We start from the raw sequence: 21,554 nt of genomic DNA on the forward strand, positions 1-21,554 counted from the left end.
TGAGGATGGGGCGGTGGTGGGGGGGGGACTAGAAGAGCTGGAGAGGGAGGAAGGGGCTAGACTTGTACGCCTTCTTTAAGGAATCCAGACTTTAGCCTAGAGCAGGGGATGCCTTCAAGGGAGGAGTTTTAGGCAGCAGCGTGGCACGATCAGGTTTGTGTTTTCTGAAGATCACTAAGACGGCCTTGTAACACAAGGTAAATGTTAGGCTGCACCCCAGGGGCCTGCAAACCTTGTAACTCTCCAGCTGCAAGACTGAAGAAAGAGCCTGGAGATAGCAATGGAGACATCAGCGATGGAGGAATAGGCAGCCTTACAAGTCCAGAGATGTCCTGGAGGGACACCCTCACTGTGTACAGCCGGCGATGGCAACAGGCTTCACTACTGCGGGGAGAAGGAGGCTACCGTTTACAGGGGGCACTGACCTCAGGCTGGCTCATCAGTTACCAGGGAAACCAGCAGCTGAGACTCCATAGGCCATTACTGTTAAGCCCTATGATTAGGAGAACTGAAGAGTCATATGAGCAGAGTGTAGGTGAAGCAGGGACTTGTTCAGCGAGGGATGTACCAGAGCAAGAAAACAGCCGTCTTGAGTGGCCTGACCATACAGTGGAGCAGGGTCTGATATAGGCTTCAGAACGCCATGGTGGTCCCAGGGGCGAAGAAATTCCCAAGGCATCAGGAGGCCTTCATGCAGAAGGTAGAGTTCCTTAGCAGAATTATTTGGACATGGAAAGACAAGGTGTATGTGGGGGGCGGGGGAGAGGCAAGGAAGGAAGAGTCCAGGCATAGGGAGTGGCTTGCACTCAGTCACAAAGCGAGGCAAAGGTGGGACCTATTTGGAGACTGGTGAACTGTCCAGTCTGGCTGGAGGATAATGGGGGATAAACCTGGAGGGATAGGGAGTGGATATGAAGGGCCAGAAGGCACATATGGATACACATATGGATAGCCATTCCTCATAATGTGTGGATTCTGTATTTGCAAATTCACTGACTTGCTAACATTTATCTGTAAACCCAAATCGGTGCTGGCAGCATGTTTGCAGTCATTCGTGGATATGTGCAGACTGGTAAAAATTTTGAGTCACCTGCTGTGCCCATTTCTATCTGAGGTTGCAAGGTGACCTTCTCCCTTCATATTTCAGTCTCATGCTGTAAACAAGTCTCCATTTTGCAGTCTATTTGGTGGTACGTTTTTGTATTTTCACACCTTTTGTAGGTGATTTCATGTTTAAGACAGCCCCAGAGCATAATGCTGCAGTGCTACCCGTGTTCCTAAGCACAAGGCTGTGATGTGTTTTTTGGAGAAAATACAACAGCTAGATAACTTTTATTCAGGTGTGAGTCATAGCACTCTTGGCCATGAGTCCAATGTTAATGAACTCATGATACACATTAAAAATATAATGTGTGTGTATATATATATATTTTTTTCCTTAAAAGAAAAAAATTCATAAAACAAGGTTATGTATTGATCAGCTGATGAAAATGTGCCCAAAGGCTTGTAGGAACCTAACTCTGTACTTCCCCTGGGAGCAATGGTTCAATATTAGCAATTTCAGTGTTTGCTGCCACTTTATAGGACTACCTCAAATAATGAGAATTGACTGTATCTGTGCACACGTTTCCCCCCTGGGAGCGTGTTGTTAAGCCTTACAATACACCCCTGGCTGGTGTGTCCTTTCTCCAAGCAGGACCTGAGTGACCCATCTCCACGTGGGCTGCAATTTCCAGGCCCTCAGTTAGAGTGGATTCAGTCTTTGGAGTCACCAAGACCCAAGTTAGAATCCCGCCTCCCCGATTTACTAGTTGTATGTCCTCAGGCGAGTGACACCATGCCTCACCATTCTTGATAGGAGAATAATAGCTCTTTCACATTTTTTATTGCCGAGTAAAATCTTGTATGTAAAATGCTCCATGCAGTGCTTGGCACATACATGGCAGAGGGTGAATACTTGTTAAGCCTCCGACCCCCACCCAAAATTCCAGCAAAGGGTGGGGGCAAGGAGGCACTCCATTCTCTGCTTGCTGCTCAGTCCTTTGATTACGGAGCTCCAGGCTATGGCAGTGTTGTGCCAGTCATTCTAAATTGGATTTTCAGACTCACTCTGTCTAAAAGGCCCAGGCCGGGTCTTGCAGTGCAAATGCTCAAACCTGAGATTCTAGAAGACCTACTATCTGCAAAGGATCGTCTCTTCCCAGGACTGCCCAAGGGTCCACTTCCCAGTCTGACCATTGCTGCTTTCCTGTCATGACAGGAGAAATAGGCGATGCTCTAGCCAGTGTCTCTGTATCCATGGCTTATAGTTCTGTGAAGGGCTGGGAGGTGAATGTATTTGCTTATTTTGTTTTTCATCCTGTTTCTCAATAGACTAATCTCAGATTTAGAAGCCCCAGCTGCCTCAATTCATTTTCTTTTTCTTTTCTTTTTTTTTTTTTTTTTTTTTTTTTTTTGGCTACCACATAGCATATGGAGTCACTGAGCCAGGGATCAGATCAGAGCCACAATTGCAACCTAAGCTGCAGCTGTGGCAACGCCAGATCCTTAACCCACTTTGCTGGGATCCTTAACCCACTGTGCCACGCTAGGAATAGAACCTGCATCTCAGCACTCCCAAGACGCTGCCGATCCCATCGTGCCACAGGGGGAACTCGAGCCAGCTGTCCCAATTCAGACCTTGCTTTCTCTGACTCAGCTTTAGCTTCAAGACAGCTTCATCTCTGAGTCATCAGCCTGAGCTTTCGAGGACAGCAGTCTGGCACTCCCGCTGCATCTTCCTAGGAAAGGTGCTATGTCTCCACACCCCAGTGCCAGCCTCATGCCTAACTTGGCTCGCAATGCCTGGAAACCAAGAAACAAGTTCTTAATGAGATCAGAGGATACAGAGAGAAAAGGCTCCAGGATCAGGAATCAGAATGCCTAGCTTTCAGTTCCAGCTCTAACAATTAGCTTATGCAACCTTGAGCTGGTCACGGAAACCTCCAGAACTGGGGTTTCCTCTTCCATAAAATGGACATAGTAACCCATGCTGGGTCCATCCTGCAGAGGCAACAGGAGGCCCAAATGAAACAGTGTGAAGTACCTTAAACTCAAGGGCACAAACCTCTGCTCCATGGGCTGGATCTGTTCCATAAACTAGTTTCATTTGGCTTGAACAATGTTGACATATATCAAGAGCTTAGCATTTTTAAAATGAGTTATCAGCAAATTGGGAAACTTTGGAGTTCCCGTTGTGGCTCAGCAGGTTAAGAACCCGACATAGTGTCTGTGAGGATGCAGGTTCAATCCCCGGCCTTGCTAAGTGGGTTAAGGATCTGGCATTGCCACAAGCTGCGGTCTAGGCTGCAGATGCAGCTGGGATCCAGTATTGCTGTGGCTGTGGTGTAGGCTGGCAGCTGCAGGTCCAATTCAACACCTAGCCTGGGAACTTCCATGTGTCACAGGTGTGGCCATCAAAAGAAACAAACAAAAACAAATTGGGAAAATTCATCTGGGTATCTGGATTTATAGTTTCTCTTGAAAAATGGTAAAAATTGATGAGAGTTGGGTAGCAGCAGCCCTTTCTTTCACGTGGGCAGGAGCCTGGAGCTGCCCTTAGGCTAACCGCAGGCCCCACCACTCCTTACTATTCCCAGTACTGAGGCCAAGACGCTGTGCCATTTATTGTTGCTCTAGGACCATTGATTTGCTTCTAATGGAGCCCTAGTAGACGCAAAATCATTATAATGATTCGACGTTTCCATCGAAATGGGAAAATGAAAGTCCCAGGAGTGTCCCTTGCTCCAAATGATCTTCCTCCTCCACAGTCTCAATGTCAAAAATGAAACCCCTTTGTTTAGGCTTTACAGGGGACCAGTGAATCCTTAGAAACGTGCTCACAGTGAGTCAGAGCTGGAGTCTGGAGTCCCACAGGCTCCTCTGCCTTCTACCCCTCCCCATACCTAATAGTAAATTGGGGCGGTACCAGCTCTTTTCTCCTAGGGTTTATTGTTCACTGTATGGCACTTAGTGAGCTGGTCATTCGAGGTAAGGGACTGAAATGCAAATATTTTGAACTGATAAAAGGCATTGTGGGAGGTGAAAGGTGAAAGTGTGAAGCCAAAGACTCAGGGGGGGCCAAAGCGACGGCTGGGAAGCAAAACCAACCAACCAACCAACAAGCAAATGGAAAAAGAAATACCTTAGGAAAGAGAAAAGAAAAGTTCGGTGACACCCGCCCCTGCTTCCACCTCTGCAATGTGAAAATCCACGGGGCGATGTACTTTAGCTCCGGGCACTTGGACTCCGTTACCCAGACAGGGTTCTTCTAGTCCTGGCTTGGGCAACTCATTACCGCCTGTGACGGTGTCTTTGCATCCATAAGAGGATAGAAATGCCCCAACATTTACTTACTGTTGTAGTAAAGAGGAACCAAGATAAATGCGTATGAAGGCACTTTGGAAATCTGAAAAGCGCTACACACAGAATTAGTTTTCAGGTCTCTTTTCAAAAAGTTTTTTCTTCCCGACTCCGTCCAAAAGCTTTTTGGATTTGGCGAGGCTAAGACCCTCCCTCGGTTTCGCAATGCCGCCCCTTCCTACACACCAAAGCCCGCGCCGCGTCAGGAGTCTTTTTTTCCCCTGGCGAAGGCGGGGACTCGGGTGGTGTTGGCAGCCGGCGACGCCGGGCGCAGCTTCGGCGGCCCGCGCCTGGCTAGTCCCGCAGCGGCCACGGTGGGTGTGCCCCGCGGGGTGTGCGCCCGGCGCCCAGGCCGAGCCCGCCGGCGAGAGGGCGCCTAAGGGGGTGCGTGCCCCGGACGACGAGGGTGCGCCAGCCTGGGGGAGCGCGCACTGGATAGGGACTGTGCACCCGGAGGCTGCGTGCGCCCCGAAGCCCCAGGCACAGCCGGCGCCCCCCGCTGGACTCCCGCGGCTCGCCAAGGTAAGGCGCTCGGCCACCACCCCGGCTCTGCCCACAGCGGCCCGGCGCGACGCTGATCTTGGCCCCAGCGCTCGTCCCCTCTCCTCTGCCGCTCGCCTCGCCCCCTCCCCGCGTCGCATCGTCGGCTCCCCTAAGGTAGACGCTGCGGCAGTCTGGGCCAACCCGGCGCCCCTGCCTGGGATCCGCGAGCGCGCGGGGAGGGGGCTGCCCAAGGGCGGGCACCACTCGCCTTCCGCCTCTCCTGCTCCTCGCGCCCCAATGTCGGGACCGAGGAGACCGGTGGGGAGCGGGAGGCCGCGCTGTCCTTGCGGCTTGGATGGTGCGGCCCCCGCCCAGCGCCTCCGAGCCCAGCGCTGCGGTCCGGGATGCGGCTTGAGGGACTGGGGCGCCCTGCCGCCGGCTCCCAGGACTACCTGGAATCGAGCTCTTGGTCTCCTTTCTTCCGTAAAAGCCTGCCCCCTGTTCCTACCCTACTACCCCTCGGCCCCTGGCTGAACTTTCCAGCGCTGCTCCTGGGCCACGACCTTGGGTGGAGGCAGTGGGGCCTCTTGCGGGGCTGGGTGCGCTGGCCTCCGCCCCGCCAAGGGCACATTGCAGAGCCTGCACACCACTTGGTGAGATGTCCCCACCTCTCATCGCTCCCCTTGAGGTCAAACTTTTGACCCCAAGTACTTTGTCCCAGCAGAGTGGCCAGTTACTTAGCATGGGATTTGGAAAGTCGAGCTCCATGGTCTGAATTTGCACTTGCCCTGAGCATCTGCCAAGGCTGCAGGAACCAGCCCTTTTAGTGCCCAAGGGCCCGCGGGTTCTGGCTTGGAGGGCTAGGAGGAGGTATTTTCCAGGAGACGGAGGAGGGGATTCCTCCTTCTGCCTGAGGCTGACACCCCCCCCCCAAGCCTGAGCAACGTCCTACCGATCAAGTAGGATCAAGGAAGGATCAAATGCTCAGTGAGGGGGTTGAGGTTTGGGGAGAAAGCATCTTGAACATGATTCCTGCTGACCTGCTTGGGTAAAGCAGATGTGGATTCCCTTAGAGCCTTTCAAGACAGGACACAGGAGGACACAGAGCTACACACTGGGACCAGAGGCAGAGTTCCCTCTGACACTGCCTTTTCACGTTCAGTCCTGCCGCCCATGTCCACACCTCCTCCTCACTGGACCATAATGTGAGTTATGGGGAATGTTGAAAGGCAGTGACAATGCGGAATGGTTCAGGGCCCACATCAGCCTTTCCTTCAATCAACAAATACTTGTTCTGTACCAGGTACCCTGCAAGGTAGTGGGCTACAGAAATGAACAAAACTGGCATTGTCTGACCGCATGGAGCTTGCAGTCCTGTGGCCAAGACTGACTTGCATCAAATCCCTCAAATAAATATAGAGTTATGAATGGTGCCGACTTTTTTGAAAGGCAAGGAAAAGGCGCTATGAGACTCCATGATATACAGTAGTCACTGGTCTGGAAGGCTGATACGAAGTAACTTGTTGAACAGGGTGGAAAGAGCCTTCTTGGCAGAAGGAACAGCATGTGAGAGGGCCCTGAGGCAAGCAGCAGAGTCCTTTAGAGGGACTGAAAGACTGTTGACCAAGTGATGCCCAGGAGCCCACATGGGCATGTGCCTTTACTTCTGCATCCCATTGCCTGGGCCAGTCTGTACCTTCCTTTCTCAGCCACGGTGGTGGGTAGTTGGGGTCCCCCTGGCTGGGAGAGAAGGGGAGACTGACATGCCAGTGTGGGATTCACCCCCTACGTGTGCACTTACCATCAGCACCTTGGTCAGACAGCCCATGAGCACTCGAGGTGCCAAGAGGCAGGGGTCCTTTTCTCCAGTTGTTCCCTGTTGCCCACTGTGCTCACAACTGACCAAGGCTTCTGTCAAAATCTGGGACGATCCATACTGGGTGTGGTGGGTCTGGTCATCCTAGACTTTTAAAACTGGAACGAATGCATTGCCTACAATATAAAATTTTTTAGAGTGGCTTACATGGCATTTCCTAATCTGGGTCCTGCTTATCTTTCTAGCCTCATTTCTGGCTTCCACCTCTTCCCCCCACTCTGCCTCCCTCACTGAGCATCTTCTATGTTCTACTCACAGTTACCCTTCAAGCAGTTCCTGGAACATGCACTGCCTTTGCACACGCTGCCCTTTCGTGCTAAAATACTTTTCCTACCTGTTCACCTAGTGAATGCACACTCAGCTTTCTCTCTCTCTTTCTTTCTTTCTTTCTTTCTTTCTTTCTTTCTTTCTTTCTTTCTTTCTTTCTCTTTCCTTCTTTCTTCCTTTCTTTTCTTTCCTTCCTTCCTTCCTTTTTGTCTTTTTAGGGCCACACCCACGGCATATGGAGGTTCCCAGGCTACAGGTCTTATTGGAGCTGTAGCTGCTGGCCTATGCGAAGCCACAGCAACATGGGCTCCAAGCCATGTCTGTGACCTACACCACAGCTCATGGCAATGCTGGATCCTTAACCCACTGAGTGAGCCAGGGATCCAACCTGCATCCTCATAGATACTAGTCTAGATTCACTTCTTTTGAGCCACAACAGGAACTTCCTCAGCTTTCAATATTAATATTTAAGGTTCCCCCATGACTCTGAAGGTCTTTCCTGACCAGAGTCAAATTCTCTCTCTTCTGTGTTTCCAAAACTCTGGGAAAGACTGCTGTCACAGTGAGTGTAAATGGACAGCACTGAGCATCATAAAGGCAGGACCCTCCTGTCGTATTTGTGTCTCGAATACCCAGCATAGAGAAGGACCCAGAGAAGGTGCTAAGTAAATGCATATTGGAGTCAAACTGCCTAGTCTAGTTTCTTAACTTTTTATGGGGGGTGGGGAGTGTTACATATATCTTTGAGATTCTGATGAAAATTATGAATATTCTCTCCAAATGCATTTCACCTCAAATACTGTGCACATAATATCACATGGTTCACAGCCCTCTCCCTGCATTGACCCCACTTTCTTTTTTTTTTGCTATTTCTTGAGCCGCTCCCACGGCATATGGAGGTTCCCAGGCTAGGGGTCGAATCGGAGCTGTAGCCACAGGCCACCGCCAGAGCCACAGCAACGCAGGATCTGAGCCGCGTCTGCAACCTACACCACAGCTCACAGCAACGCCGGATGGTTAACCCACTGAGCAAGGGCAGGGACCGAACCCGCAACCTCATGGTTCCTAGTCGGATTCGTTAACCACTGCGCCACGACGGGAACTCCCTGACCCCACTTTCCAGAACTTTTAACTAATTTTATAGGAAACAGAGGCCCAGTGTGGTGCAGTAACCACCTGCAGCTGGCCAAGTGCATGGAACTCCCCCCACCCCACCCAAACACACACACCCCCCAACCCCCCCAGCTCCTGAATCTCAGTCCAGGGCTCCTTCCCACTCTCCCTTCTTCACTTAGCCAAGTAGCCTCTTTTTGTCCCTGGCTCCTTGTGAAGGCCACTGCTCATGGCTGGAAGATGGATATCTTGGTTTTGCTTCAGTTCAGTAGCAGCCTTAGGTGTGACAGGGAGACAAATCTTGTTATGGGCAGAGTTGACAATTAGGAAGACAGATGGGCCATCTCCCTGGCCTGTTCCCTGCCCCTTGCCTGTGGTGTTATTACATCTGTTTTAGCTGGAGGAGGGTCACGTGTGCTTCACAGTTGTCCTCTGGGCCCCGGCTTGAGCCAGGCGGGCCAGGTTTGGAAATGCTCTGGATGGGACCTTTGAAATCAGGGGCCCAGCTCTTGGCCTTGTCAAAGGCTTCTTCCCCGTAGAGCAGACTAGGGGAAGGCATGGAGACAATGGGGCTCTTACCGCTTGCCCCTGGACCTCTTGCCTGCCTGCCTCCTGCTTTCTGCAGCTGGCTACCTACTACTTCGGGCAGCTGGGCCATGCAGTGCCTTCTTAGCTGCAGACCCAGATCTTCGATGATTCAGTAATGCATGCATTCATCAAAACATCATTGGGTCTTTGATTTGTACCAGGCACTGTACTGATTCCAGTTCATAAGGAAGGGTCACAGAGTGTGAGCTAGTGATACATGGTTCTGCGCTCTCGAGGGAGAAGGAAGAGGTAGCTTTTACATCTAATTCCAACCATTCCTCGGGAGGCGTGGTAGGGAGGACAGTTAGGACAGCTAAGAATGTGCTCGATTTTAAAACATGATCTTGGAGTTCCTGCTGTGGCTCCGTGGGTTAAGCACCAACATGGTGTCTGTGAGGATGCAGGTTGGATCCCTGGCCTCAACCAGTGGGTTAAGGATCCGGCATTGCTGCAAGCTGTGGAGCACTCCTAGATGCAACTTGGATCCAGTGTTGCTGTGGCTGTGGTGTAGGCTGGAGCTGGAGCTCTGATTCAGCCCTTAGCCTAGGAACTTCCATGTGCCACAGGCGCAGCCCTAAAAAGAAAAAAAAAAATTTTTAAAGAAAAAAACCCCACAGAACCTTGATCTCATGCAAGTTATACCATCTCCCAGGGGAACTAAATTTTCCTAACTGTAAAATGGGTTTCCTCACAGTCTTTTCTTGCCTGTCTCTGGGCTGTCGTGTGGATACAGTTACCCCATTTCAGTTGGCAGGTCCATTCACTTCTGTGTGCGAAACAGGAGCAGTACAGTACAGTAATAGGGTCCATGTGTGGCAAGCCTTGGCATAGTCTATGCCTCCAGTCTTCCTAGGGATAGTTACAGTCAGAATCCCCGATGTGTAGATGGGGAAAGGGAGGCATTATGTGACTTGCTCAGGGATATGGAACTCGTAAATGATAAAACTGGGACTGACAGAGCTCTCTGTCTCTGGAGGTCAGACAGCTGACCACTTTCTGCTATTCTGTGGCAGAATCCATGGGAAGGGGCCTGGGCTCGGAAGTCCGCTTCTAACCAGCTGTGTGACTTACAGCTGGACCGCTAACCTCTCTGTGCTTCAGCATGCGGATCTTCCAGACCCCGAGTTTAGACCGAGAGGCTTTTAATAGGCCTTTCTGTGATGTTTCCAGTTTACAATGGATAATGTTTCAAAGTAGGATTAAAGGAAAGATGAGCATAGGCTTGTGGCAGTTAGTTTCCCTGATAAAAGAAATGCTGCCCTAAGGTTTCAAGGAGATGGTTAATGTGATATGCAGGCAGTTATGGATTGGTGGTGTCTGAAGAAGCCAGCTAAATGTTCCTTCTCCAAGGAAAAGAAGTCTGTTTTCGAAAGGAATGCCTCACTGTCTTGCCAGGTCTCTGAGGCCTGGGCCCTGTCCCTCATCTAGCTTTCTGGGGACACAGGCATTGTGGGAGAAGCCACAAATCCTGATTCCCTTCCTCCTCTCTGATTTTTCCCCAAAGTAAAATTAACTTATTGTCTGGATTTGTGTGTGTGTGTGTGTGTGTGTGTGTGTTTTAATTTGGTGGTGGCTCTCCCCCCACTGTGTGGAAGGATCGATCCTTTGTGTCTTCTTTGCTATGTTTATGCATTTCTAGTTTGTTGCTCTGACGTCAAGTGACAAGGGGGAGAGAAATATGACATTGGGGATAATTTGCTCCATGCAAAGATAAAAGAGCAGACTTTGGTGCCGCTTCTCCTCCACAGCCTGCTTTCTGCTTAGAAGCCAGAGACGCTGGCTCTCAGTGAAATCGATTTTGATTTTCATAGCAGGGCACCAGACAGCAGGGCTGAGTGTTTCCAGGTGCTATGTTTATCAGCTGGTCCTTACCATCCCACTCCCATCTGCTTTGGAAAATGTAGCCGTTCTACAATGGGGGAAAGGTTTAAAAGACAAAAGAAAATGTCAAGTTGGGTGATGGCTGAGTGTAGCCTGGTCAGGGTCTATACTTCTTAGGTGTAAACCGAGTGTGTGTAGCAGGGGGCCGTGTCATCAGTAATGGCTGAGTGTTTTTCAGAGATAATTTTCACGTATCATGTGTGCGATTTTAAAATCAGAAATAATAGGAGTTCCCATCGTGGCTCAGTGATTAATGAATCCAACTAGGAACCATGAGGTTGCAGGTTTGATCCCTGGCCTTACTCAGTGGGTTAAGGATCTGGCGTTGCCGTGAGCTGTGGTGTAGGTGGCAGACGAGGCTTGGATCTGGCGTTGCTGTGGCTCTGGCGTAGGCCAGCAGCTGTAGCTCCGATTAGACCCCTAGCCTGGGAACCTCCATATGCCACAGGAGCGGCCCTAGAAAAGACAAAAAGACAAAAAATAAATAAATAAATAAAATAAAATAAAAACAGAAATAATAAAGGCCATCAAAGCCATCATCTCTCTCTTCATCAAAAAAGGATTCCTAGCCCTGGAGGCCTAAGCAAGTAACTCACGTTTCTTGAACTTCATCTTCCTCATCTGAACGTGCTGTTGGTGATACTGACGACGCAGGGCTCTCTTCTGATTTTGAAAACGGAGACTCCCTCAAGCTGATTCTAATGAAGAGAGGGAGCAGCCCTAAAATGCAGTATTGGCATCTAAGCAGAGGCCTGGAAGGGGGCCAGGCATCCACGAGATGGGGGGAGAGGGTTCTGAGTTCAAGGTTATTTCACCAGTGAAAGGTGGTCTTCGCTGTGAGAGCCACTGGCTCAACTCAGCACCTGCCCGCCCCACCCCTACTATCCCAGGAACCTCACCTTCATCTGACTTCAAGTTCCAGAGAGGTTCTTGCTGTCGGAGCTCGGTTCTCTGGAAGCTGGGGCCAGTCTCTGGTCAGCTTTGGCCAATCCGAGGGGAGGGGAGGCCAGAGGAGGGTCATATGTAGAGAACTTGACCTTGGAAGCGGGAAGGGCTGTGGGTGGAGATTCCTTGAGAAAGAGACAAAAGTGAGCTAGAATTCAGGAATATGCCCAGCATAGATACTTTCTGAGTTATGAAGGACCTAATAGAGACTCTTACCTGTGGGTTAATAACCTGAAGGGGCTCATGTGTAGAATTCAGAGGAATCTGTGAACTTGGCTGGGGGAAAAAAAATCTCTGTTTAACATCTTCTTCGATTACGAATGTAGGCAGCAAACCGCAGTATATTTGCAGTCCCTCCGACATTGTCATCAGTAGAAATCACAGATATTTTCATATCACATTTCAGCTGCCATAGATATCTGGAACTATGATTTATGCCCATCACAGCTTTGAAATTACAGCAGTTATTATACCTGCTGCTAGAGCTTATTATTTAATGTGTTAATAAGGAACAGATACTTCTGTATTACACATTCATTTTTTACAAAAATCATTATATTTCAGTGTAATTGGTTTTCTTTATAGTCATGCTAAGTATTTATTTTATATATTCTAAAACGTTCCGAGAAAGGGTCCCTGGGCTTAATCAGTCTGCTGAAGGGGTTCATGGCATGAAAAGGGTTAACACTCCTGGCGGAAAATCAGTAAGCTTTAATTCCCAATTTCCCACCCTCCCTAACCCTAATCTTTCATATATCCATCTATCTCTGTCTAATTAGTGCAAGACATTCTTGAGCAGTAGTAAATTTCATTTAATAGTTTGGCAAATTTGCAAAAGCACATAATTTGTGGTTTGGGTAGAAGGTTTTTAATATATACCAAGAGGTAAATTTACAAATTGCAGGCACACACTGGCAACCAGTTCGGTAATTTCTATCAGCCCGCAAACCCACCAGCCCCCGCGTTGACTGCCCATCCCATAGAAGCCAGTTCATTGAAACAGCCACAGAATGGAGAATTAAGTTCTTGAGAGGTTAAGGAGCTTGTGTAGGCTAAGTGATGAATCACTTGATCAAATGCAAGCTCGAATCCTGGGAAGGAAGAGAAGCATGGGAGAGAATAGCTTTGAAGTGGCTTCTGAAATGGCGGGAATGCAAAAGAGGCTGAATGGAGGAGGGAGGGGTTGGGGAGGAAGTGGCAGGACCAGATGTTGACTTTGAGGAGGAAGCCTGGAGAGAGGAAACCCTCCCTCCATCCCAGCAACATGAGAATAGTGGTTGGGGAGTTCCCACTGTGGCAAAGCAAAACGAATCCGACTAGGAACCATGAGGTTGCAGGTTCAATCCCTGGCCTCGCTCAGTGGGTTAAGGACCCAGCGTTGCTTGAGCTGTGGTGTAGGTCGCAGACATGGCTTGGATCTGGTGTTGCTGTGGCTGTAATGTAGGCCGGCAGCCGTAGCTCCAACTCGACCCCTAGCCTGGGAACCTCCGTATGCCGCCAGTGTAGCCCTAAAAAGACAAAAGACAAAAACCAAAAAAAAAAAAAAAAAAAAAAAAGAATAGTGGTTGGTTTTTTGCTTTTACCAGCCGCTTACCATGTACAAGACACTATGCTAAACCCTTTCAATACAGCACTGATTTAATCTTCACCAATTGCCCAATAAGTAAGACTATCATTCCCATTGTGTTGGTGAGTAAAGTGAAGCTCCAAGGGGCAAACAACTGGCTCCAGGTCACAGAGGTATTAAATGGTGGAGCCAGGAGCTCAGTCCAGATCTGCCTGCTTCCAGAACCTTGTACTCTTAAACACCACTTATAGGCGACCACAGGAGAGTCTGTTTGGAAAAGCTATGGCTGCCGATTTGTTGGGCTAAGAAGGTACTTACTCTCCATTCCTGTCTCCCCATCCTTCTCTTGAGCCTTTTGGATGTTCTCACTCCTCCTTTGGTCCCCTCTCCACCCTGAATCCACTCCCAAGGACCCATGCTACAGGAGTCAGGACAGGATAAAAATTCAGAGTGAAACCTGTGGATCAGGCAGAACTGGGTCCCACCTCTGGCTCTGTCTCCTGGCTCTGGCCAGGCTAAGCCTCGGTTCTCCTCTCTGTGAAATGGAGGTACTGTTTCATCCTTCCTTAAATGTGCACATCCTCTCTCTAGTGCTTCATTTTAGGTAAATGCCTCCACTCTCTGCTTAGAGCAGCGATGGCTTCCATCTTCTTCATGCATGAGTTGCTCTAGGAGGGCTTCCTTGAGGCCCCAGAACCTGGTCTGTGATGGGCAGGCATCACTCCTCTTAGCAGAGAATCTGTGCATGTTACTTGTGAGACTGTCCCATCTGGGTATAAGCGCCCCTCCTTGTCCTTGTGCTTGGTGCAGCCCTGGTGGGGAGTCCTTTTCCGTAGAGCCTGGATAAAAGCAAATGAACCGTGTTCTTCAATGTCCTTTTCAGGACCCCATTGCCCATCCTTGGTACCTGTTCTAGGAGCTTGTCTTTAGGAAACCTCACTGGCTACCTAGATTTTCCTTGCTTCTCATCTCACTGATGAGGCTACCAAGGACCAGCCATGGCAGGTGGGGGGCTCTGGTGGCCCAGGGGTGTGTAACTGGGCTGGAATGAGAGCCCAGGCCTCTTGCACGGGCACCTGGCCTGGCCCTGACACTGATGCTGGAAATGTCTCTTCCACACTGGTCAGCAGGCTGGTATTCGGGGACAAGGGGACATTTGTGGAGTACCTGGAATCATGTGTTTCTGCAGCTGCCCACTTGCCCCACTCTTGTGCCTGCCTCAGGACTGGCCTTCTGACCTAATCTTCTCTCTCATTCTGCCCCCGTACCCTGCGCTTTGCCAGCTGCTGAATGGAGTCCCGTGTGAGCCAGGCCCGTGGGAGGCCGCCTTCGGGTGATGCCTGGTGGTGCCAAAGGCCCTTGCCCTAAGAACTCTGCCCACTGGCAGGGCTGAGGCCTGAAATTCCTGGCGTTAGAGTCGTTTCATTCCTTTGGATTACTCTGTCTTCTCCAGAGAGCTGTTAAAATGCAAATATGTTCCTCTGAAGGGTAACCTGTTAGCCCACTACTGTGGCCACGGAAAAGCAAAATGCCCTGCGTTTTGGTTCAGTCACAGGACTGCCCTGCCGCCCAGTTTCTTATCTGTAAAATGGAGATAATAAGAGATTGCATTTTGGGGTTACCCCAAGCATGAAATGAGATCGTGGACATCAAGCATTGGACGCGTAAGAAACAGTCGATAAAATTGGCTTTTGCTTTTTTTTCTTTATAATGCAGTAGGATTATTTGATCACTTCTCTAGCTGGTTCTTATTAGTTTGTTTGGTTTTTCAAAGTCTTTTGTTTTAATGTTGCCTCCTTTCAAGATTACTTTTCTAATTATAAATTGGTTTTGACCTTCATTTTCTTACTTTTAAAATGGGATAAAAGATCCTACCTTACTGGTTTGTTGAGGATTTACTGAGCTAAAGTGCTGACTGCCCAAGGCTCTCACCCAGAGCCTGCTCTTCTGAGTTATCCTGGAGCTGGGGACTGGCAGCCTCTGGGGGCTGGGGGACCTTCTAGGTGGGTCACTGGGGAGGAGATGGAGGAGGAGGAGGGAGGAGGACCCTGCTTCCTCCGCCCCGGCTGCTTGGATGGGGAGTCTGGGTAGGAGAGGACCTGGGGATTCTCTCTGGTCCTGGGAGAAGGTGGACCCTGTGACCTTTCCCCGGATCGTTTGCCTCCTAGGCCAGTGCTCCGAGGTTCTGAATCCCCTGGAGGAGTGGAATCCTTGGCCTCCCTCCTGGTGTGACTTTGGTGGTGTGGTGGGGCAGAGGATAGGGTTTTGCGTCTCCCTTTGATCGCACAGTGGGTGTCACTGGGTGATGTAAACGGCTCCTTTGCTTTGGTTTTTGGGTTTTTTTTTTTTTTTTTTTTTTAGGTCTTTTTGTCTTTTTAGGGCCACGCCCACGCATCTGGAGGTTCCCAGGCTAGGGGTCCAATCAGAGCTGTAGCCGCTGGCCTACACCACAGCCATAGCAACATGCGATCCGACCCGTGTCTGCAACCTGCACCACAGCTCACGGCTGTGCCAGATCCTTAATACACTGAGTGAGGCCAGGATCGAATCGGTGTCCTCATGGATGCTAGCTGGGCTCACTAACCACTGAGCCACGACGTGAACTCCATAAACGGCTCCTTTGAGAGGCCAGTTGGACTTCTGGAAACATCAACCTAGGCTAGACTCTCTGCAGTTTTTCTAGAGGCGGGATGGTTCTCTTTGGCTTGGGCCAGAGAAGAAGCTTGGCCCAGCCTCCTGGGCTGTGAATCAGGGTGGGTGGATATGTGGAGGGCAGTGTTACAGGTGTTTTTCAGTCACCCCCAGAGCAGATCGCCTCACTTCCAGGGTTCTCTCAAAACAAAACAAAACAAAACACAACACAAAACACTCCATTCCCCCTTGTCTGCCCAGGGCAGTGAGAACTGTTGGCAGCCCTTCTCCGTGCCCGGGCCTTCTCCTGTGTGCTTTTCTGCTAGCCTCTGGGGAAGATGCATCCCCACCATCATTCATCATAACCAAAGTTCTCCTTCCAGAGCAGAGCCTGACTGATGCAGACAACCACTTTCCTTAGAGCTGGAGACCAGGAACGAAGAGTGGCAGATGAATGCTCGTTCCTGGGGCCCCAAAGCCAAGCAGCAACCTGCCATGTGCCTGTCCCACTCTGGGGGTGGGGCAGAAAGGGTGCGATGGGAATCTTCCCAGTTATCTGCTTTGGGACTGGAGCACCAAAGAGCCAGCATCCATTCTAGCGCAGAAGTGGGGCTTTATACCCATGATTGCTGATTGCCTGTCGGCTCTGACTATCCTTTCTTTCCTCTTTCCCTCTTTCCCTTTCCCTCCATCATTCCTCTCCTCCCTTCTTTCCTGCCATCCAATAAATACTGACTGAGTACTTGCTCTGGGCCAGGTCCTGGGCTAGAAAAGGAGTGTCCAGTTCAACAGAGAGAGAGAATCAGATGCTGATGACAGGACAGTTTGATGCATGTATTGACAGGCATTCTTATAGGACCTGTCAGAACCCAGAATTGGGGCTGGGGGGGGTCACCCATCCTGACCAGTGTGTGGAGAAGGGGAAGACCCCCGTAGTGAAGCATCTTGAGGGTTGAGTAGGACTCACCAGCTGGAGGAAGAAGGAGCAGGATTAGGATTCTGTGCATCGGGAGCAGAAGGAAGTCCAGAAGATGCATAGCTATGGCACATATGGAGAGCTCCAGAGGATCACTTGTTCACTGAGTTTTGGTTCTCTCTCCTGTAAAATAAGAATAGTACCAAAGTCATAGCTGGCACACACAAAACATCCTTTCTCCCTTTTTTCTCAATTTATTTTATTTTTTTACCAGAAAGGTTTTTGTTTTTGTTTTTGTTTTTGTCTTTTTGTCTTTTTAGGGCCACACTCACAGCATATGGAGGTTCCCAGGCTAGGGATCTAATTGGAGCTGTAGCCACCAGCCTATACCAGAGCCACAGCAACACCAGATCCAAGCCACGTCTGCAACCTACACCACAGCTCATGGCAACACCGGATCCTTGACCCACTGAGCACGGCCAGGGATCGAACCCATAACCTCAGAGTTCCTAGTCGGATTCGTTTCCACTGTGCCACGATGGGAAATCCCGGAAAGATTTTTTTTTCTTTTTCTTTTATTTTTTATTACTATTATTTTTAAGTTATTTCCCCAATACAAATTTTTTCCTACTGCACAGCATGGTGACCCAGTTACACATACATGTACACATTCTATTTTTGCACATTATCATCCTCCATCATAAGTGACTAGACATAGTTCCCAGGGCTACACAGCCAGAAAGATTTCATGTGAAGAAATAATGGCAATGAGAAGTGGCATGTGCAAAGTGCTGGAGTCAGGGGACATCTGATGGAGGGGATGGAGCTTTCTGGAGGGGGGGCAGTATTAACTGAGGTTGATATTTAGGATTAGGCGAGTTGGCGCAATTTGAGCAGATCCTTGCAGGATGGGAAAGACTCTGGTGGAAAAGACAGAAAACGGCGTCCTGAAGGGGTCGGTGCGGCGTGAGCAAAGACACAGGTGTGTTCAGGCACAAGATGAGGTGTGGTAGCATTTGTTAGGGACAGAAGAGGTGGGGATGAGACTGGAAAGGTGGGCTGAGACCACTTTGATGCCTAACTAGGGGGCACACAGGAGACATTTTGCCTGAATGTGTGTTTTGTTGGACATGCACAGCATAAAAAAAAAAAGAGAGAGAGAGAAAGAAAAGAGTTAAGTCAATATTAAAAGATCAGATTTTACATAAATCTGCATTCCTGATGTCATTCAGAAAAAAAAAAAAAATCAGGTCTGGCAACACGAGCCTTGAATTAATTCCCACGTGGCCAGAAGGTGAGTGGCCAGAAGACCTGGCCAGAAGGTGAATGGTGGACATTCAGGATGTCCCTGCAGCCCACCGTCACAGGTTGCATCTCTCCCTGGCCAATTAGCTTGAATACTCTCCACCATTCAAATCACTCTTGAGTTAATACAGTATGTTCAGAAAGCTCCAAATAAGATGCTAATGCATTACAAGGGAGGAGAAAGAAAATTCTAAACCATTAACATTTTGGTTCCTTTATTAGATTCGGGAATGAATTTTACAACTCCTTGGGGAAATTTTAATTGTGGACTCGCAGTTAGGTGGCAAAAATGGGATGCTTGATGCATGCTGACTTGAGAAGGAAACTCCAGGAAGTGAAGGGTGGGAGGGGACGCCTGGAAAGCTGGAGTTGAGGGGCCCTGCGGTGAGTCATTGGATCCACTGGTCTACACCATGGAGTCTTTGCTAGGGATGGACACCCACACACCTGTCCTGGACGAATCTTTACTGCACTGAAAGACATTTACCACCTTATTTTAGTAAACTTTTTGGCTTAAAACATTGGACTCTTGAAGGACAAGGTGAAATTCATGTGGTTTTTTGATAAAAAAACTAATGGAAAAGAGATAATTTCTTCTACTTTTTCAATAGCTTTTGGAGTGTCTGTGAGCAGGTGGTCTTTATAATTTGAAATACTCAACAAAACCTACTGGAAATTTTGTATTAATAAGTTATTAAAAATATTATACCAGTTAGTAGCAAACATTTAAAGTAACATAAAAGCCTATGAAGGAGAAAACTCTACAAACTGTCAAGAATTGGTAGTTAGAGAATGGGAGAGTTTAGACTGTATTATTCTAGATTTGGCACAATATCCATATGAGATCTAACTATATCTTTGTATAGATCTAGATATATTCACATATATATCTGGAGAGAAAAAAATTTTTTTAATAAAAATGAGGTTTCCTGGACTTCCTGTCATAGCTCAGCGGTAACGAATCCGACTAGTATCCCTGAGGACACAGGTTCAATCCCTGGCCTTGCTCAGTGGGTTAAGGATCCAGGGTTGCCATGAGCTGTGATGTAGGTTGTAGATGATGCTTGGATCTGGCGTTGCTGTGGCTGTGGTGCAGGCTGGCAGCTGCAGCTCCAATTCAACCCCTAGCCTGGGAACTTCCTTACACCACGGGCGTGGCCCTAAAAAGACAAAAAATAAAAGAGAGAAGAGAGGTTTCCCATACTGTTCTGCTACGTTTTTCTCCTAATGCTCCATCTTGAACATATTGCAGATCATTCCATCACCTCTAGGCCTAAAGAGAGTAAGAGCTGGTTTTGAGTTCCCTCTGTGCTCCTCTGAGCTTCCGTTCTCTGCTCTATAAAATAGAGGTAATGATTCCTTCCTTCAAAGGTTAGGATGAGAGTTAACTAGAATGCAAATGTGCTCAGCACAGCTTATTGGATATTGGGTGATCAGAGCCCATCACACCATCGAGAAAATGTCTTTCATTCCTTGGATTCCTCATCCTCCACCCTTGGCCCCCTTGGGAGAGGACGGATGGGAGGCTGTGGGGAATGAGGCTGAGTCTGGGGTGAATCACAACGTTTCATAATGGAGTTTAAAATCCTCCTTTCAGTGCGGAGTCAGGTTAAAATCTGAAGCAGCTCATTAACAGATGCCGCCCGATTTTGTTTAGGACACTGTCTCTGGGCTCACTTTTATTTATTCAGCTGCAGGAGGATGCCTGAAGCCAGGTATGTGGATAGGAAGGCTGTGACCTGGGCCTGCCCTTCGTGGGGGCGCTCTCTTGCCAGTGGGGGAAAGCCAGCCCCTTTGAGTACAAGGGGGAGTCGTACCTTATCTTTGCAAAAGGCATCCCCTCCTGCTACTGATGTTCCCTTTTCCACTTCTCTCCTTCCCTTCTGCCTTTAGATGACCATGTGCTTTTTCATTTGTATCACACATTTTTCACAAAGACCTCTTACTCTCGTTAGCTCATTGAACCCTCGGACAAGTCAATAGGTTTCAGTCCGTACAACGTGACAGGTGAAGCAGCAGAGGCCCAGAGGACCTGAGATAGGAGTCCAACTCACGCAGCAAAAAGTGGACAGATCTGGATGTCTTGGCTTGCAAGCCATGCGAGTCGTGCTATATCAGGTTCCCTCCTTTTCTAACTGTTGGCAGGAAGCTCCTGAGAGTGAGGGCTGCGGGAGGGGCCCTCATTCTGGCCAGTGGGGAAGCCTTTCTGGAATGCCTGAGGTGGTTGGGCTTGGTGTGCTGGGAGGGACTGGTGAGACCAGATAAAGGGATGGGTTTGGAGGTCATCCCAAGGTCAGTGGAGGGGGCGGCGCAGAGCTGGGGAGAATGGGCTGGTGCAGAGCCTAGACACCAAAGGGGAGGCCAACCTTTGTCACCTTTGGTAGGTTGGTGGGTGTTTCCAACATTCGGTATCATTTTTGATGTTTGGCCCCCCTTTTTTTTGCCTCAATCAGTAGCACACCATAAAATCCTCTTCCTGTTTCCCACAGAGGACCCCTCTCCTAATTCAGCTCGCATCTCCCTCACCCTCTATAATCACATCCAACAAATCAAAACCTATCTATTCTGTTTAGAGCTATTCAGATACACTCATATGCTTAAACGAGGATACTGGCTGGATACATTTATTTAGCTCGCTTAATATCACAGTAGCCTTATGGACCAGCTCTTCCCAACAGAAATATAATGTGGGAGTTCTTGTCGTGGCATAGTGGTTAGCGAATCCGACTAGGAACCATGAGGTTGCGGGTTTGGTCCCTGCCCTTGCTCAGTGGATTAACGATCTGGCGTTGCCGTGAGCTGTGGTGCAGGTTGCTGACGCGGCTCGGATCCCGCGTTGCTGTGGCTCTGGTGTAGGCCAGTGGCTACAGCTCCAATTCGACCCCTAGCCTGGGAACCACCATATGCCGAGGGAGCGGCCCAAGAAATGGCAAAAAGACAAAAAAGACCAAAAAAAAAAAAAAAAAAGAAATATAATGTGAGTCACATTTAAAACCTATAATGGAAGAGAAACAATATATGTTTTTTCCAGATTCCTTCCGTGTACCTGAAACTAATACAACATTGAACATCAACTACACTTCCATAAAAAAAAGTTAAAAATAAAATAAAATGTTTAGCAGCACAATGTGTACAACCCTGTGAGGAGGAAATTGTGTTTTTCCTGTTTTATATATGTGGACACTGGGGGGGGTGGGGGGGAGTTCAGGGAATTTGCTAGACATACACTGGTAAGTGGCAGAGCTGGAATTTTGGCTCAAGCCTGCCTTACTCCGAAGCCCACACCCCTAATCTTTAGGCTTTTCTGTCTTTAGCCATTCTAGCACCAGATTGCACTTTTTTAAGAATTGAATCCATATTGTGTTTGTACTGAACACATCCTTCTGTGCCTACGTTGCTTGTATGCTGGTGTCCTAGTCTCCCTGCTCTTACCCAGGCTCATCACTGGTTTATTTCAGAGTCTACGCCTTGACCCTTAGTGTTAGCACTTGAAAGCCTTGATCGAACCCAGTTCTCCACTGGGAAGCACCAGAGCCCAGAAGTAGGGATATGCACACGTCTTCAGAGAGGGCATATGTTTC

The 21,554-nt window shown here is 48.9% G+C and overlaps 1 protein-coding gene and 1 long non-coding RNA gene across 8 annotated transcripts in view; one reads left to right on the plus strand and one right to left on the minus strand.

Moving 5' to 3' along the window:
- The window catches only part of KANK4 (KN motif and ankyrin repeat domains 4), a 79,040-nt gene continuing 57,807 nt past the window's right edge, over window positions 322-21,554 (plus strand). For 3 of the 7 annotated variants that reach the window (XM_013988892.2, XM_013988889.2, XM_021096556.1), the window contains exon 1: window positions 4,841-4,923. Coding sequence is in view for 1 of the 7 variants with exons in the window: in XM_013988888.2 (XP_013844342.2) it covers window positions 644-700 (57 nt within the window). In the remaining 6 variants the exon portion in view is untranslated. Of the gene's footprint in view, window positions 701-4,619; window positions 4,924-21,554 lie in introns of those variants that run through there. The other 4 variants (XM_013988888.2, XM_013988891.2, XM_003127954.4 and 1 more) reach the window with 4 other exon arrangements.
- LOC102165354 lies at window positions 11,072-16,972 on the minus strand. Its single transcript, XR_002345169.1, has 4 exons — window positions 16,720-16,972; window positions 11,771-11,830; window positions 11,509-11,679; window positions 11,072-11,329 (listed from the first exon to the last, which is right to left on the minus strand). It is a non-coding gene; the product is annotated as an uncharacterized LOC102165354 (long non-coding RNA).

The sequence above is a fragment of the Sus scrofa genome, chromosome 6 (genome assembly GCF_000003025.6).
Source record: "Sus scrofa isolate TJ Tabasco breed Duroc chromosome 6, Sscrofa11.1, whole genome shotgun sequence".
Lineage (NCBI taxonomy): Eukaryota > Metazoa > Chordata > Mammalia > Artiodactyla > Suidae > Sus > Sus scrofa.